At 43.9% G+C, this 16,099-nt stretch overlaps 1 protein-coding gene across 1 annotated transcript in view; it reads right to left on the reverse strand.

Annotated features, from left to right (window-relative positions):
• Positions 1 to 934: 934 nt before the first annotated feature.
• ESR2 (estrogen receptor 2) overlaps positions 935 to 16,099 on the reverse strand; it is a 52,957-nt gene continuing 37,792 nt past the window's right edge. The window contains exons 7-9 of the mRNA XM_077298522.1: positions 14,654 to 14,787; positions 8,784 to 8,964; positions 935 to 2,708 (exon numbers count right to left, since the gene is read on the reverse strand). Of these exons, the coding sequence (XP_077154637.1) occupies positions 2,525 to 2,708; positions 8,784 to 8,964; positions 14,654 to 14,787 (499 nt within the window). The 3' untranslated portion in view covers positions 935 to 2,524. The remainder of the gene's footprint in view (positions 2,709 to 8,783; positions 8,965 to 14,653; positions 14,788 to 16,099) is intronic.

Below are 16,099 nucleotides of genomic sequence, written 5' to 3' on the forward strand. Positions count from 1 at the left end.
CACTTTGCTAATAAGCCTGCACTACAGGGTGATGGAGCTTTTCCATCAGCCGCACTGTAAGACATGGTTACTGTTGTATCAGCAAGACCATGACCGACTGCAGGAAATAGCGCCCCATGAAAAAAAAAATAACAAAATGACCTGGTGAATGTTGAGTTTAAGGGCTGTGCCAACTTTTGCAACTATTTATTGCATCACGCACCCAAAATAATAGGTAAAAGCAACTTTGCCTATTGTTATTAAAATTCTCTTACCTTTTTTTTTTATTCATTTTTTTTGTCTTCAGCTTTTGTGCTGCTATATGGGTCTCCATGGTTACAGACTACAAACACTTCATCCACCAGCCCGACTCTCATCCATCCACTCCCTACTTCTTTCTAATCTGCTAGATATAGGTTCTGCAACCTATAAAGACACACAGGATGTTTTACAGTGATTGCTAGTGACGAGAGGGGTTGTCCACCTTTGGTGACTTTTTTTTTATTTAAATGCATGTATTTGTGGCTAAAAATCATTTTTGCAATTGGGTTGCAATAAACATTGTGCACAGTTTAGCTTTTACAGGCTCTTTCTTTCCCTGCACATGATGTGGTCATAAATGAGCTGAGAGGAGCTCAGAAAGACACAGATTAGAAAAAGAATTACAAACTCCCTGGTGGCCGTCTCAGTGAGCTCACTGACAGATTCTCAGCTACCTCATTCTGCAGCCAGTAATAGACAGTGCGCCACAAAGGCTATAGAAGGCAAATGCTGAATTTTTGGGGAGGGGGAAATTATTTATTATTATTATTTGCCCCAATTATAAGCAAAAAAAAAAAGATCCCAAGTTGGACAACCTTTTAGCCTTAGGGTATGTGTCCACGGTCAGATTTGCTTCAGGCTTTGGTCAGGATTTTATGCAAGTAAAATCCTGACCAAAAATGCACCTGAGGTCACTGGCAGGTCACCTGCGGTGTACCTGCGTGTTTTGCTCATTGTAGCAACATGCTGCGTTCTGAAAAAACGCACCGCATGTGCGTTTTTGCGGGAATTCCGCATGCGTTTTTTAATGCACAGTGGAGACGGGATTTCATTACATCCCCTCCACTATGCTGTAATATCTGGACGCTGCGTTTTTGACGCTGCGGCTCAGCTCTGCGTCAAAAACGCAGCGTTTCCTGAATGTGGACACATACCCTTAGAATATGGCCTTTTTGGATACATTTGTATGTACCAATGGTAAATTAAGAGAATACACAAAAAAATGTAATGCAATACTTGCCATAATCACGGGAAACACACTGTGATTAGATTAATATGATATTCTGGATTGATTTGACATTTTTGAATGTTTTTGAACTAAGGTTTGATGGAGATTCCAGCAAACTACACGACTGCTTGACTTGAAAACAGATTTGGCAGAACAAGAAACAATTAAAAATGAAAACACCAGAGAAACCAGCAGTTTAGCTGAAGGGTTGCAGAAGTGGCAGCCATACCTGGGCCCTGGCATCAAGGCGGTCCCAAAATCCCCTCTGCCACATAAGACCACAATATTCGAGGTGAGAAGACCCTTTACAAAATTCCATTAATTCCTGAACTTTTCATTTTAGGCTTCTGGATCAATTGGCACAATTAAGGGCTAAATACCATGGCAAAGATGAAATGTCATTTTCTTCCATTTTTTTGGCTGGCGAAGGCCCCTTTCACACATCAGTTTTTTGCCATCAGTCGCAATCCATCGAATTTTGAAAAAAAACAGATCCGTTGCAAATTGTGAAAAACTGATGCGACGGATCCGTTTTTTCGCCAGATCCAACTAGCGGATCTGGATAATTGGATCCCAAAAAAATCGGCGCATGCTCAGTTTAAAAAAATGGAATCAGTCGCCGGATACCGTCATTTGCAGCATCTGGCGCCCATAGGCTTCCATTCTAGCAAACGACAGAAGGCGACGGATACGTCGCTGTTTTTTCGACGTACACAAAAAACGTTACTTTGTCCGTTGTCTTCGGCCGCCGGACAAACAATTTTCAACGGATCCAGCGAACGACAGATGAAATGTGAGGCCATCCGTCGCTAATACAAGTCTATGAGAAAAAATTTTTTTTTTCAAAATTCGACGGATTGCGACTGATGGCAAAAAACTGATGTGTGAAAGGGGCCTTACATCCTCAGGGATACTAAGCCCTGGAACATAAAGGGTACTAGACGGTAGAATTAGTGAGAGGATGTTGGGCACTTTGGTCCCTACATAATGGCCACAAGTAGCCACCACTGGACATACCCCTTGAAAGCATTCTTCTTCTTGCAGCATGACGTCACAATACACAGTGCAGAAATAAGTATAAGGCTTGGTGCTGCCAATCAACTATATACAAAAAAATGCAAATTGAGCAAATCACCTGAGATTCCCTAAAAAAAAAAAGTTTCATCTTTTCCAAACGACTATACAAAGTGTATAAAGTCTCCATCATGTCCCGTGAGAGGCGGCTTGTAAACAGGCGCGGGCACATCCTCTTACATTACGCCAATCCTTGCTGGATTATTGAGGAGGCTGCGCCACTGCGTCCCTACCGTCACTTTGCGTTTTGGCACTGTAATTTGCAGGTGACATCTGCTTCCTGTGGTCCCGCAGAGTATGTGCGTTCAGCATTTCCAGCAGGAGGTCGTATACGGGTACCACATTCTTACACTTCATGCTTAGAAGATGCTCCATTCCTTTGTTACTGAAAAAAATATATTTTATATATATTAACTTCATGATGGATAAATCCTGGGACAATGGCTAGATTGTCATTTATAGTTAGCATATTACCCATATAAATTCAGAAGCAGGATTATATTAAAAGGATTCTCTGTGATCCATCTGTAGGACAGGCCATCAATTTCAAGTCGACAAGAGTCCTACTACCAGAACTCTCATCACTCTGCTGACTGAAGAGGTCACAGTGTAGTGGCTATGAATGGTACTGCAAGCTGTCTACAGGGTGGACCATGTATATGGAGACACCTAAATAAAATGGGAATGGTTGGTGATATCTACTTCCTGTTTGCGGCACATTAGTATATGAGAGGGGGAAAACTTTTCAAGATGGGTGGTGACCATGGCGGCCATTTTGAAGTCGGCCATTTTGGATCCAACTTTATTTTTTTCCAATGGGAAGAGGGTCATGTGACACATCAAACTTATTGAGAACTTCACAAGAAAAAGAATGGTGTGCTTGGTTTTAACGTAACTTTATTCTTTCATGAGTTATTTATATTATTATTATTTAGTTTCTCTTTGTTTACAGCCATTGACATGTCGCAGAGGTTAACACGTGAGGAGCGGATAGAAATTGTGTTGATGTCTGGTGAACGCAGTACCTGGGTCATTGCAGCAGATTTCAATGCAAGACACCCTACGCAAGAAAATTGTCACCATTCCCATGTTATTTAGGTGTATTCATATAAATGGCCCGCCCAAAAAAGTTTGCCTCATCACTGAACATAATGTTCTGAGTAAACTGAGGGTCCTGTTCCAATTTTTGTTTTGCCCATTCTGCAAATTCAGCGCGCCTGGGTCATCCTCGTTGAGATGTTGCAGTGGATTTTGTAAGGGTGCCATTTGTGAGTAGCTAATATCCGCCGAAGGGATGTTTGACTGATGCCAGATCGGCGTGCTGAATTTGCAGAATGGGCAAAACAAAAATTGGAACAGGACCATCAGTTTACACAGAACATTATGTTCAGTGATGAGGCAAACTTTTTTGGGTGGGCCATTTATATGGATACACCTAAATAACATGGGAATGGTGACAGTTTTCTTGCGTAGGGTGTCTTGCATTAAAATGACCCGGGTACTGAGTTCACCAGAGATCAACAAAATAAAGTTGGATCCAAAATGGCTGACTTCAAAATGGCCGCCATGGTCACCACCCATCGTAAAAGTTTCCCCCTCCCATATACTAATGTGCCACAAACAGGAAGTTGATATCACCAACTATTCCCATTTTATTTAGGTGTTTCCATATACATGGTCCACCCTGTATTATTCTTTTATATGGGAGCAGTGGCATACCGCTAATAGTGGCAGACCATATGGACACTATGAGCCCATGAGCTGGTGGGGGGGTCTTGTCACAAAGTTCACCGCCACCCACCATACCAAGTGACTCAATTTCAACAGCAATTGCAGCCTGAGGATTCCTATACAGTGAATTACAATAGTGGAGGTGGGAGCCATCTTCTCTCTATGCCACCATTCAGCCTGTATCTCCATGCAGCAGATAAGATGACATTACTAGTTTGCACCTATTGCTTGATGCCTCAATCCACACACTGTGCTGAGCTATGCAGCTCATTAGCAGAATGGGACAGGTTGAGCAGTTTTATGTTTTAGTTTGTCAGTCACTGCTTGTGATGGGAAACTGTGGACGCCATAAAACAGCATAAAACAGCATTGAGGGCTTCATATTTTGTGAAAAAGATTGTGACGGCTCATCATACCGTAAACTGGAAGGATTGAAGGCCATTATACCGTGTGTGGAGTAGCTGTGGGGGACAATGATCTTACTGTATGAGGGGTCCATCATACAGTGTGTGGGACCATCTTACCATGTGTGAGGGCCCATCATACCTTGTGTGGGGGGGCTGTAGAGGACCATCATATGGTGTGTAGGAGACCATAATACCATGTGTGGGGAGGCTGTGAGGGACCATCATGCTGTGTGGGGGGATCATCACACATACACTTTTCCCCGGTCACCCCTAACTCTGGGACATTGACCTTAGAGGGTGCTATTGCCTCTTCTTTATGTATCACACGACCAGGAAGCCCTACAGCCGCCTGCTTAGGGTCATTCCGGCTCCCCTCTGAGCAATTAGACACCCCCCTTTCCTCCCACAAGTCCCAGAACCATTTAAAGTCCTGGCCTATCACAATAGGGTATGATACGTCCAGGACTACAGGGATGTAATGCTGGTAAGAATCGTCTCAATGATTACCCTGGACACCGGATAATCCCTAGGGACCCCATGGAAACAGTGGACCTCCATCTTCCATTCGGGGATCCGATAGACAGGGAGTGTGGCGCTCACCAGGGTTACCGGGCTCCCTGAGTCCAGATGTCCAGTCACGCACTCTCCATTGACTTCTACAGAACAGCTCTGACATCTTGTCAGATGGAAAGTCAGTACATTATCTCGGACATGCACTGTTCGACCACTGATCCCGGCAACAGTCCTTCAGCGCATTCGCAGCCGCCCTTTTTTTGGCCACCACCCCTACTTGGGTCACCGCCCCCTTTTGGAACTCCACCCCCTCTTGGGTCACCTCCCTTTTGGGATTCCACCCCTTTCTGGGCAACCATCCCTGTTTGAGTTACCGCCCCTTTATGACTCCACCCTTTTTGGGCAACCATCCCTGATTGGGTCACCGCCCCTTTTGGGAATCCACCCCCTTTTGGGCAACCATCCCTCCTTGGGGTGCACGCCGTGGACTTCCCATGCCCTCTCAGGCCCCTCATCGCCTGTGCATGGTAGTCTATCTGCCCCCAACAGTTCCTCACAGCGAGGCTCAGCACCGCTCTGCAAGGTTCTGTCCGGTTCCGCAAGGCTCTGCACAGTGAGGCTCCACACCGCTCTGCCAGGCACTGCACGGCTCCGCTCTGCAGATTTCGTGGACCCGCCGATCCACAGCAAGCCGCCAGGTACCTCCTGGACTGATGCCCGCATTTTCCACCAACTGTAAAGATTGTACTCACTCAGGTGCGGCAGGAAGAAGACAGGAGGAAGATGTTTCTTTAAGAAGTCCGTGTGGGTTTATTTGCTCCATAAACCCCTAAGCAACAACAACAACAGCTAAATGGCCTTTAGAGCAGGCGAAACAACACAAAATTTCCTTAGCCGGGTTCTGCTCCCTCAGGCCTGTGGGCACACAGGCTGGGCAATGTCCAGCACACAGGCTCACTTTGGAGCAACACACACAGGAGGGCTTTTCCCTCCCAAGACACAGATCATGTGCCAAACAACAGCCTCCAGTATATAGGCTGTAGCCACACCCACAGGTGAGGTATGGGGGTAGCCAGACCTGCCCATCAGTCATAGTTACCCGCAACTCGGACCCAGGTGCACTAAACAACATTCTAGTGCTTACATGCACTAAAGAAAAATACTCTGGGCTACATAACAGGGAGCAGCCATCCCTGTGACACATACCTCCAATTGATTATGCAACCATTAGCCTCCTTACAAGGGCTATGGGGGTGCATCATACAATTTGTGTTGAGGTTGTGGGGAGCTGTCATACCGTATGTGGGGACCATCATAAGGTGGGTGGTGAGGCTCTGTATGCCATAATACCATGTGTGGGAGGCTGTGGGATGCCATAATTCCTTGTGTGAATAGTCTTGAGAGATCATCATAACGTGGGTGGAGGTGCTATGGACCATCCTGCAAAGTGTGAAGGAATATCATATAGTATATGGTGGTACTGTGGGAGACCATCATACAGAGTGTCTGGATGTGGTATGAGAGAATCATCATTCTGTGTGTGGGGGAGCATCACAGAATGTTTGGGTAAGCATAATAGAGTGAGTGGGAGACCATCATACTGTGTGCTGGGGACCATCATTCCATGTGTGGGGAGGCTGTGGGGGAGAATGATGCAGTGTGTTGAGGGGCTGTGGGGGACCATCATACCATGTGGGAAGGCTGTGAGGCATACAGTATGTGGTGGGCTGCCCATCGGGGACCATCATACACTGTGGAGTGGGCTGTAGTGGAACATCATATAGTATGGGCTGGAATAAGGGGGACTATCATACAACGTAGGGGGACTGTGAGGCATCACACTGCTTATGGGGGCCTGTTGGGACCATATTTTAGTGTGTAGAATGGCTGTGGGATAACATTATACCATGTGTTGAGCGGTTTTGGGGAATACCGTGTGTGTACAAATGTATGGAGGGGTTGTGGGGGTCATCATACTGTGTGTAGATAGCTATGGAGCCATCATGCCATGTTTTGAGGGCTGTGGGGGATTATCATTATGTTTGGGCAGGCTTTGGTGCCATTATACTAATTAGGAAGTTGTGAGGGCCATAATACTGTGTGTTATTGACTTCATAATGTGTGGGAGGACATCATACCTAGTGTGAGTTGGGGTCATCATAATGTGTGTGGGGTGGCTGTGGGGCCATCAAACTGTGTGTAGACCTATGGAGTATATTATTCTGTGTGAGGGGGGCTATGGGGCCATTATATTGTGTAAGGAAGTTGTGGGGATATTACACCTTGTGTGGTACTGTGGGGTCCACGGTCTAGTGTGTGAGGAGGAGTAGTGGGAACCTTCATATTTTTTCATATTTGCGGGGACCGTCATACTGTATAATGGGATGATGTGGAGGCCATCATACTACTGTGTGGGGTGGGCTATTAATCTGTGTGGTGCGCATCATTCTTTGTGGGGGGATACACAGTATGATGGCACCCTAATACAGTATGATGCTCCCACTCCCTCCATGCACAGTATGATTGCCTTACAGTCCGCCAAACAGTATTCTGGAGCCCACAGCCACCATCACATGGTATGATAGCCTACCCACAAAGTATGATAGGTTCCACGGTCTTCCCACATCGTAGGATGGCCTCCTAAGGCCCCCTACATGGCATGATGGCCTCCCAATGTTTGCCCCTGTGTAACCATAAACCAGCTTGCAGTCTGTTTTAAGTGACTGTAGCAAGTGTGCAAGTTATCCCCAATCCCAAGGACTGCAAGATTTCACCAAAAATCCTTCTTGTAACCTCCATCGTGATGGTATGCATCTATCTGCATACATTTATGCTTTAAAGAAATTGTCTCAAGTTTGATACTTCTCCCTTATTCATCAGATTGATGATGATTTCCCATTCATTGGGGGTCTGACAGCTAGGATTCCTATTGATGCTGAGAACCGGAATCCTGAAGAGCTCCGTGTGAATGGAGTGGTGGTCGATCATACACACATTCACTCCATTCATTTTTAATGGGAACACCGGAGATAGCCAAGCACTCGGCTCAGCTGTTATAGCATTAAAAAATTGAATGGAGTATATGTGAGAACTGTCCACCACCGCTCCATTCATAAGGGGCTGTTCTGAGCCCTCGTTCTCATGATCGATGATGGCCCCAACAATCTCACGCCCAGCGATTGGAAAGTCATTTCCTATCTGGTTGAAATATCCCTTTAAAGCATAAGAGCTCACAGATGTTTACCATCACGATGGACGCCAAAAGAACACTTGGCTAGATAAAGGTTTTTGGAGGAACTGAAACATAGGTATTGGAAATGGGCACGTAAAGGACATTCACTTTGCTTTTGAGCCTTGTGACGCTGCCTCCTTTCATTTTTTATGGATATCCAGCTATGTAAGAGCACCTCCATCAATTCTATCTCTGGGAAACTTGATCAGATGACCACTATATGAATGGCCAACATATAAGATCAACGATGATACATAGATCTATGCAGGGAAAACGATTATCCGCCTTGTCCGGAGCTGAACCTGGGACAACCTCTTTAATACATATAATTACTGTAGAGGGATAGAGGATACCAAACAAAGCCCCCTAAACACATAGGTTATGGATCCGAGGTCCACCTGCAGCTTCTGTAAATTAGAGCTAAGAGCATCAATAGTCAGTAGACTCCCTACCAAATGAGCTGCCATCTGCAAATAGGTAATGATATTCTATCATCTAGAGATGGAATCAGTTACTGTACTGTGGAACATATTAACTGCTGTATTGGTCTCTGGATTAGTTTTCATTGTCTACATACCTGGCATGTCTAACATGTGATAGAAGCATCAGCAAATTGGCCAAACGGGTGGACTGTTGACGGAAAGGGATTCCACTCTTGGCAATGACCCAGACAAGTCCATCAGTGACTGTATTCAATAACTGGTGCAATTTCCGACTGCTCTCCGACTCCTCCTCTGATGTCGATAGTGGAAACATGTCTGTAGGTAACAAAGTGGAAAGTGTGCAATGCATTTAAATATTCCAATATGGATAATCTGGCTTCAGTTACTATGAGCAGCTAGAACACATGGAGATTACGCATTTTACAACTAGGCAACCATTAAAGGAATTACATGAAGCTCCTGGAGGCCACATGCAAAATCTGTAACTGCTCCCATTTAACGTGCCCTTTATAAGACAGTCTTCTTATAACAGGAGGACTTGGGTGTCACTGTTACATTTGCACAGCTCTATAGCTACACATTTGCTGACCACAATGTCCACTGCTTCAAAGTACCAAGACATGTCTGTGCAATCATGAGAACTTCCGACTTACTTGTCATCGCTCGTCTGCAACACATGGTCATGGTTTGTGTATTGTTAGAATTTCTATTTTGCTACTCTATTTCATTTATCAGTGCAGAATTATTCCCTAATAGAAGGTTTCAAAACTATATTGAAGAATTAATAAAAGGTATGATGAAGAAAAGATGTTTTAAAAAAAAGCAATGCAAAAAAAAATCAAGGTTCAATGACACTTAGAACCACAGTTTTATTTTAGTATTTATTCAGAGCCTACTTTGCATGTTTCGCTGCTATCGGAGTCTTCAGGGGTTTTCTGGTCCAAAAAATGAATGTTACTACTGAAAACAGCACAGTATTCCAACAGCAATGTGGTTTTAAGTGTCATTGAACCCCAATTTTTTTTACATCTTGAGCGGCTTTATTGAAAAAGTAATAAACATTAACATTATAAAATACGTTATTTGGGAATAATTAGGCACTTGGAAATTTAATTGAACAAGAAAATGGTTATTTTGCGCGATATGAATTAGATAGTGTGTTAGGCTACGTTCACATTTGCGTTGCGTCGGGCGCAGCCGCGGCGACGCATGCGTCATGCGCCCCTATATTTAACATGGAGGACGCATGGACATGCGTTGTGTTGCGTTCTGTGACGCATGCGTTTTTTTGGCGCAAGCGTCAGGGCGCAGAGGACGCAGCATGTTGCATTTTTTTGCGCTAAAAAAATGAACGCATGCGTCGCAAAACGCTGCGTTTTGCTACGTTTTGCATGCGTTTTTGCGTGCATTGTGCGTGGCGTCGGCGACGCAGCACGCAACAATGCAAATGTGAACGTAGCCTTAATTGTGTGCCTATGGCCATAGCTGCAGACTGCAGAGAATCTGTGCACTTCTGTGCAGACTGTGTGCAAAGCAATGGACATGAGTTAATGTAGGCCCTAAAAGGAACAGGAAACACAAATGTTAAAAGCCCCTCATTTCAGTTTGTTCCGTCAGTGCTTTACATATAACTATCTAAGCAGTATAACAACATTACTGTGCCATCTTGGAAAATTTCTGTAAACCAAATTAAGAACTACCGTAATTAGATTTTCTCCAGTCAAGTAACAACAACCCTTTAGCCTAAATTCAGCTGAGCACTGAACCCATCGGACCAGGCATGCCCACAAATTAAAAAGTTGACTGGCTCCATGCGCTTATCTGAAAAGTTAATGGTTGTGGGAGCTGCCTGTTATTTATACGCAATAGTCTAATCCGTAAACTGGACCCCTTTTGAACATGCTGCAATTTTTCTACACAGACCTCAAGTTTCTTACCCATATGGACAAGCACACAGGCTACAATTATTCCAAGTGCTACCGGTGGTGTACATGGACCAAATAAAAAGTGTGAACATGTCCTCACGGAGGGACAACCACTTGGACTTGTTATTTTTACAGATAGTAAGTCCAAACAGAAATGGGTAGACACAGTAGCAGCCAATCTGCTCTATGAGCTAACCTTCTCACTCAAGTCACAAAGTATTGGTGAACTGGACCTGAGATTTGTCCGGAGGTAAAAAAGAGTCTAGGTTACTTATAATGCACAAATTGCCTTCTTGATTCAGATAGAATAAAGGCAATTTTGATTAACTTATTTTGTTTATTCATATCCTGAAATTGAATGAAAAGGATATTAACCTTTTAAATCTCCAGGTACTTTGGCGCCATCCTGCAAACATCCAGGATGGAAATTTTTAAGTCTGAGGATGTGAAAGATTTTGATAAATGGGAGGTGACAATATCTTGGGAAATTAACTTCTGTGAACACTGGGTAAAAGGATGAAGTTAGTTTTAAGATGATTCTATCATCTAAAATTCTCATGGTTCCTTACAGGGGGGTGTACAGAAATGTGATAGATCTCACCGACCCTGAAGGTGGAAGTTTGCATCACACTTTTAAATGCCTCACAGACATCCTGTCTTGTACTTCCCCAGTGACAGAGATGGGCTACTGCTGTCCCCACTGCTATATGCCTTTAGGACCTCTTATATCATACTCTCGATAGTTTGAGGAGTGGCATAACAGTATTTGTAGGTAGTGAAACCATTGGTTTAGGGACTATAGAGGTCTCGTGTGGCCTTCACACCAAGCAACTGTCTGTCACAATCCATTTTTGGATGCGTGGCAGCTCTGGTTCCGCTATGTTTTAAATGTAGCTTTTTCAACGCATTGAAACACGTGATGGTGTCTCCGCGGTGTTGGATGTTTTGATCTCCCCGAGGTCATTCATCCTCATGTTTATAGTCTTTTCACTAGGCACTGCTCCTAATAGCCAGTTTCCTACTCCACACTGATGAGGGGCAAATACCCCGAAACAGCTGTCTGTGGATGGATACCATGTTTTGGCATAGGTGGTTTTCCTTTATTGGATGCTGCCCTTCCCGTGGTTGTTCCTTCCCGGTGAAAGACCTGGCTATTCATTGCTTGCGTTGAGAAACACGTGAAGGTGTCTCCACGGCTTTTCTACATACATTTACATATTTCCCTTAAGGGATGGGGGCAGTGTTCTGGATCACTGCATTGAGAAACACGTGATGGTGTCTCCGCGGTGTTGGATGTTTTGATCTCCCCGAGGTCATTCATCCTCATGTTTATATACTTCTTATACTCTAATAAATCATCAACACCAGAAGATGATAGGAAAGAATATATTTTTCATCGGAAAAGAAAACTGGTAACTACCTGAATTGAAAATTAGAGTTTTCCTCAAGTATGAGTCTCCTCACCTCTTCTGCAACAGGAACAAATACTGAAAGTTGATCGTCTTGGAAAAGGAGGTCAAAGAAGATTGACAAATTATATTGGTGGTGAGTCAAGAAATTCAATTAGAGAGGGTTCTTTATCTTTAAAGAGGGTGTCCAGGGTTGTTGGTTTTTTTAATAAAATGCCTTAAAGCAGCCAGAGTGTAAAACTAAGATAACCAATAGTCACCTGATGACAGTCTTCTTGAGGTGTTCTATATGTGCACACAACCACTACAGTTATTGTGGCCAACATATGCCAGTATGTAGTGCATTTAATCACTGATAGACAAGTTTATAAAACAACAACTGGGACCCCCTGAGTGGGGGTCAAAAAATTAATTGTGCACAAAAGAACTTGTAACTTGGCAGAAATTTTGTGCACATTGCAAGACAATCTCAGTCTTAAGCCCCCGTCTCACTAAGCGAGATCGCTAGCGAGATCGCTGCTGAGCCACAAGTTTTGTGACGCAACAGCAACCTCAGTTGCGATCTCGCTATGTGTGACACGTAGCAGCGACCAGGCCCCTGCTGTGAGATCGCTGGTCGTGTCGAAATGGCCTGGACCTTTTTTTGATCGTTGAGGTCCCGCTGGGTAGCACACATCGCTGTGTTTGACACCTTACCAACGACCTCGTTGACGACTCAGACACTGAATCGTCATAATAGCTCCCATGTGACATCGTTGTACAGGTCGCTACAAGTCGCTGGTGAGATGTCAAACAGTGAGATCGCAGCAGCGATCGTTGGAAGATCTCACTGTTTGACATCTCACCAGCGACCCATAGAGACGCAGCAACGATCCCTGACAGGTCGTATCGTTGTCGGGATCGCTTTAGCGTCGCTAAGTGAGACGGGGCCTTTATAGTAATCACTCTGCTTGTCAGCAAAGCAACTTGTGTTGTTTGCGCTAGCTCAACTTAATTGGTTTGCAGCTATCATCCTGCTTTGGTTCACACAGATAGTACACTCCATGGATATGCAATGACCACTTAAAGACGCTCCAATCACATGGCATTGTCAGAAGTTGTATTCTGTGCTTCTTGTCACTTCCATACTAGCTACAGAAAACCAAAGCTGCTGGAAGCAGTCCACAGAACAACCCAGCACCATAGGAAGTAGCCTGCAATGCTACTGGAGGTCAGCAGAAAAGAAGATCCAGAAGGACGAAGACTAGAAAGCCACAATGCAAATGAGGAAGTTGAGGCTAGGCTTTGAAGAGGACCAAAGTTCACTTATACTAACTGAAAAAAGGCAGAATGGTCAGGTCCAGCCATAAAAGATAGGAGCAGCCCTGAAACGATGATTGGATGCCCCCATTAACGTCTGCTGCTGAATGAATAAGAGTTTTACGCCACACCCTGCTACTGGCCACAGTGCCCTTCCCCAAAAACCTCTCTGAACTTCAATAATAGGGACACGAAAACACTGGTGGAGTCAATGTTCTCGAGCACCATAATGGAGGATGAGTAGAAAAAGCACAGTGTAAGTTGAGCAAGGTAACAAATTTAGCTCAGCTTCGACTGTATGGTCATCTCGTTTTCAGCTTGGTCATACAAGTAATCTTATATGGTACGTGCAACCTATACTAATGCCACAACACTATAATTAGAGCAGGGATGCATTTTAGATAACAGAAAAAATAAATAAATCATGGCCGATTGTTGATTATGAGAAATGAGTGAATGGATTCACAGAATTCAGGTCCAGGTCACCGGACAGTCTTCCATGGCCTCTGGATGGGAGGCCGCGAGCAGCCACTTTCCTGACAGCCTCTGTAGTTCCTCCTTTGACTAGCTGGCCTAGCGCAACAACGTGTGGGTAAGACGCCACAGAAATGACCCGCTAGACTGGCTAGCCAAAAGAGGAGACTGAGATGCTGTCAGGTAGTGATTTTAAGGGCTTAGATTCAGCAGCCATGGATTACTGACATGGCTGCTGAAGCAGAGTCTGACAAATTAATTTGATCATCTCTATTCATTATCTGTTCCATGATGAGGAAAAAGCTAAATCTGATTTTGTAAAGTATTTGCTGAACTAATATCTAAATAAAAAGTGGAACAAAAAAGGCATAGCCGAAATTCAAAGTAAGCGCATTCCAAAGTCAAGACCCATCTTTGTGACAGTTCTGGGTAAACCTGCTCTAAACCTGTGAAGTGGAAGTTGGGCCAGACATTGGGCACACAGTGGCTATAGCCTAAAGACCCGGATAGCCCTACAAACCTTGTAAAATAAATTAAAAACATGGCTCCTTTCTTATCAAAATAGTACCTGTCAACAGTTTGGGTATAGTACTGCACCTTAGCCTCATTCACTGCAATGGACCTAATTTCCAATACCAGAGAACCCATAGACAGTTGCGGCTCTATATTTGGAGGAAAGCCACCATGTTTTTTACTTTAACTGTAGAGAATTCTTGCAGCTGACTTAAGACATAAAAAACAGCAGGAATCCCCCATGATCTTAAAATTAGTACAACACTATTGTCAAGCCATAGTGGATGGGTTGGACCCTGACTTTTCAATACAGTAATACTGATAGAATCTCTATACCATAGCGATAACTTTTAAACTATGCTATGACAGTCTAGAAATACTCACTGGAGTTGAGCAGGATAAGGACCTTCAGACAGAGATATTCTCGGTGTTGAAGTTTTAACTCTCGCAATCTTGACGTTGTAGCTAGCAGCATATCAAAGATTTCCAAAATTCCCTCCACACACTTGCCCTCATCCCTGTAAATACAGAACATATATATCAGCCACATGTGCAGTGTATTGTGATAGCGTCACGTACAGATAATGAACAGATCATTAAAATAAATATGTAAAGTGCTTCATGGCTCTAAAACAAGGCCGTACCGACTTTCATGGGACAATAAGTGCACACACTGTTTTAGAAGGAATTTTGGTAGCAAAACCTCTCTGAGTCCTCCTAAAAACCTTGGGATTTTCAATCAGTTTCCACTTCAAAAAAAGGTTGCTTCTGCCAACAAAAATAAATGTCTATATGGAGCTTTAGAAGCTTTAGGCTAAATTCACATTGTATGTATTCATGAGTCTTAAGCCAAAAGGGTGCCTCCTTTATGACGTTATGAAGCATACAGAAAAAAGAAAAAAAATGTATACCTGGTTGTGCAGTGAATGGATTTTTTTCATTTCTTGAGTGCAGCCTTTATAGTCCCATTTCCCAACGTTTAGGACATCACTTTTTGGAGAGCCATAATGAAACTGTCTACGTGTTGCACGCTTTACTTAACAGCTGCCTCTCCCTTTTATATACTTTGTGATTTGGAATGGAAGTGGCTCAAATGATCCCTTTCATCACACTCCAAAATGAATTCAGATTCCGGAATTTAAAACAGAACAAAACTGAACTCGGCCCAGTTGTTGCCTGTGGTGATGGCACAGAGTATAAAGCAACATGGTATTTCTTGCTAGTAGAGGTCCAACCCTTGCAGACAGGCAGCCTGGCAGAAGAATAATTGTGGTGCACAGCAGAAAAGTATCTGCATCATTGCTAGTCAGTAAGGTATGGGTCTCTTAATATATACGGGGGCTCTGTTATGATCCGGTGACCTTGGAGCAGCATGAAACTTTCTCAGGAGTAGGTGGAATCTGTACTGACCGCAAACCCTAAACTGACACCGCAACTAGAAGTAGCCGTGGGGTGTACCTAACATATCCTAGACACCTCGACACAGCCGGAGGACTAAATACCCCTATAGATGGAAATGGGAAATCTATCTTGCCTCAGAGCAGACCCCCAAAGGATAGGCAGCCCCCCACAAATATTGACTGTGAGTATTAGAGGAAAGACACATGCAGGCAGAAATCAGGATTTAGCAAAAGAGGCCACGCTATCTAAATAGGAAAGGATAGGACAGAATACTAAGCGGTCAGTATTAAAACCCTAAAAATATCCACAGCAGATAATACAAAAATTCCACCATCTAACTAAAGACATGGAATGTATATCTGCATCTCCTGAGAATCCAACTTGACTGAACAAATCCAAACACAGTCTAAGCTGGACAAGAAAAGACAA

This window comes from Ranitomeya variabilis, chromosome 1 (assembly GCF_051348905.1).
Source record: "Ranitomeya variabilis isolate aRanVar5 chromosome 1, aRanVar5.hap1, whole genome shotgun sequence".
Taxonomy (NCBI): domain Eukaryota; kingdom Metazoa; phylum Chordata; class Amphibia; order Anura; family Dendrobatidae; genus Ranitomeya; species Ranitomeya variabilis.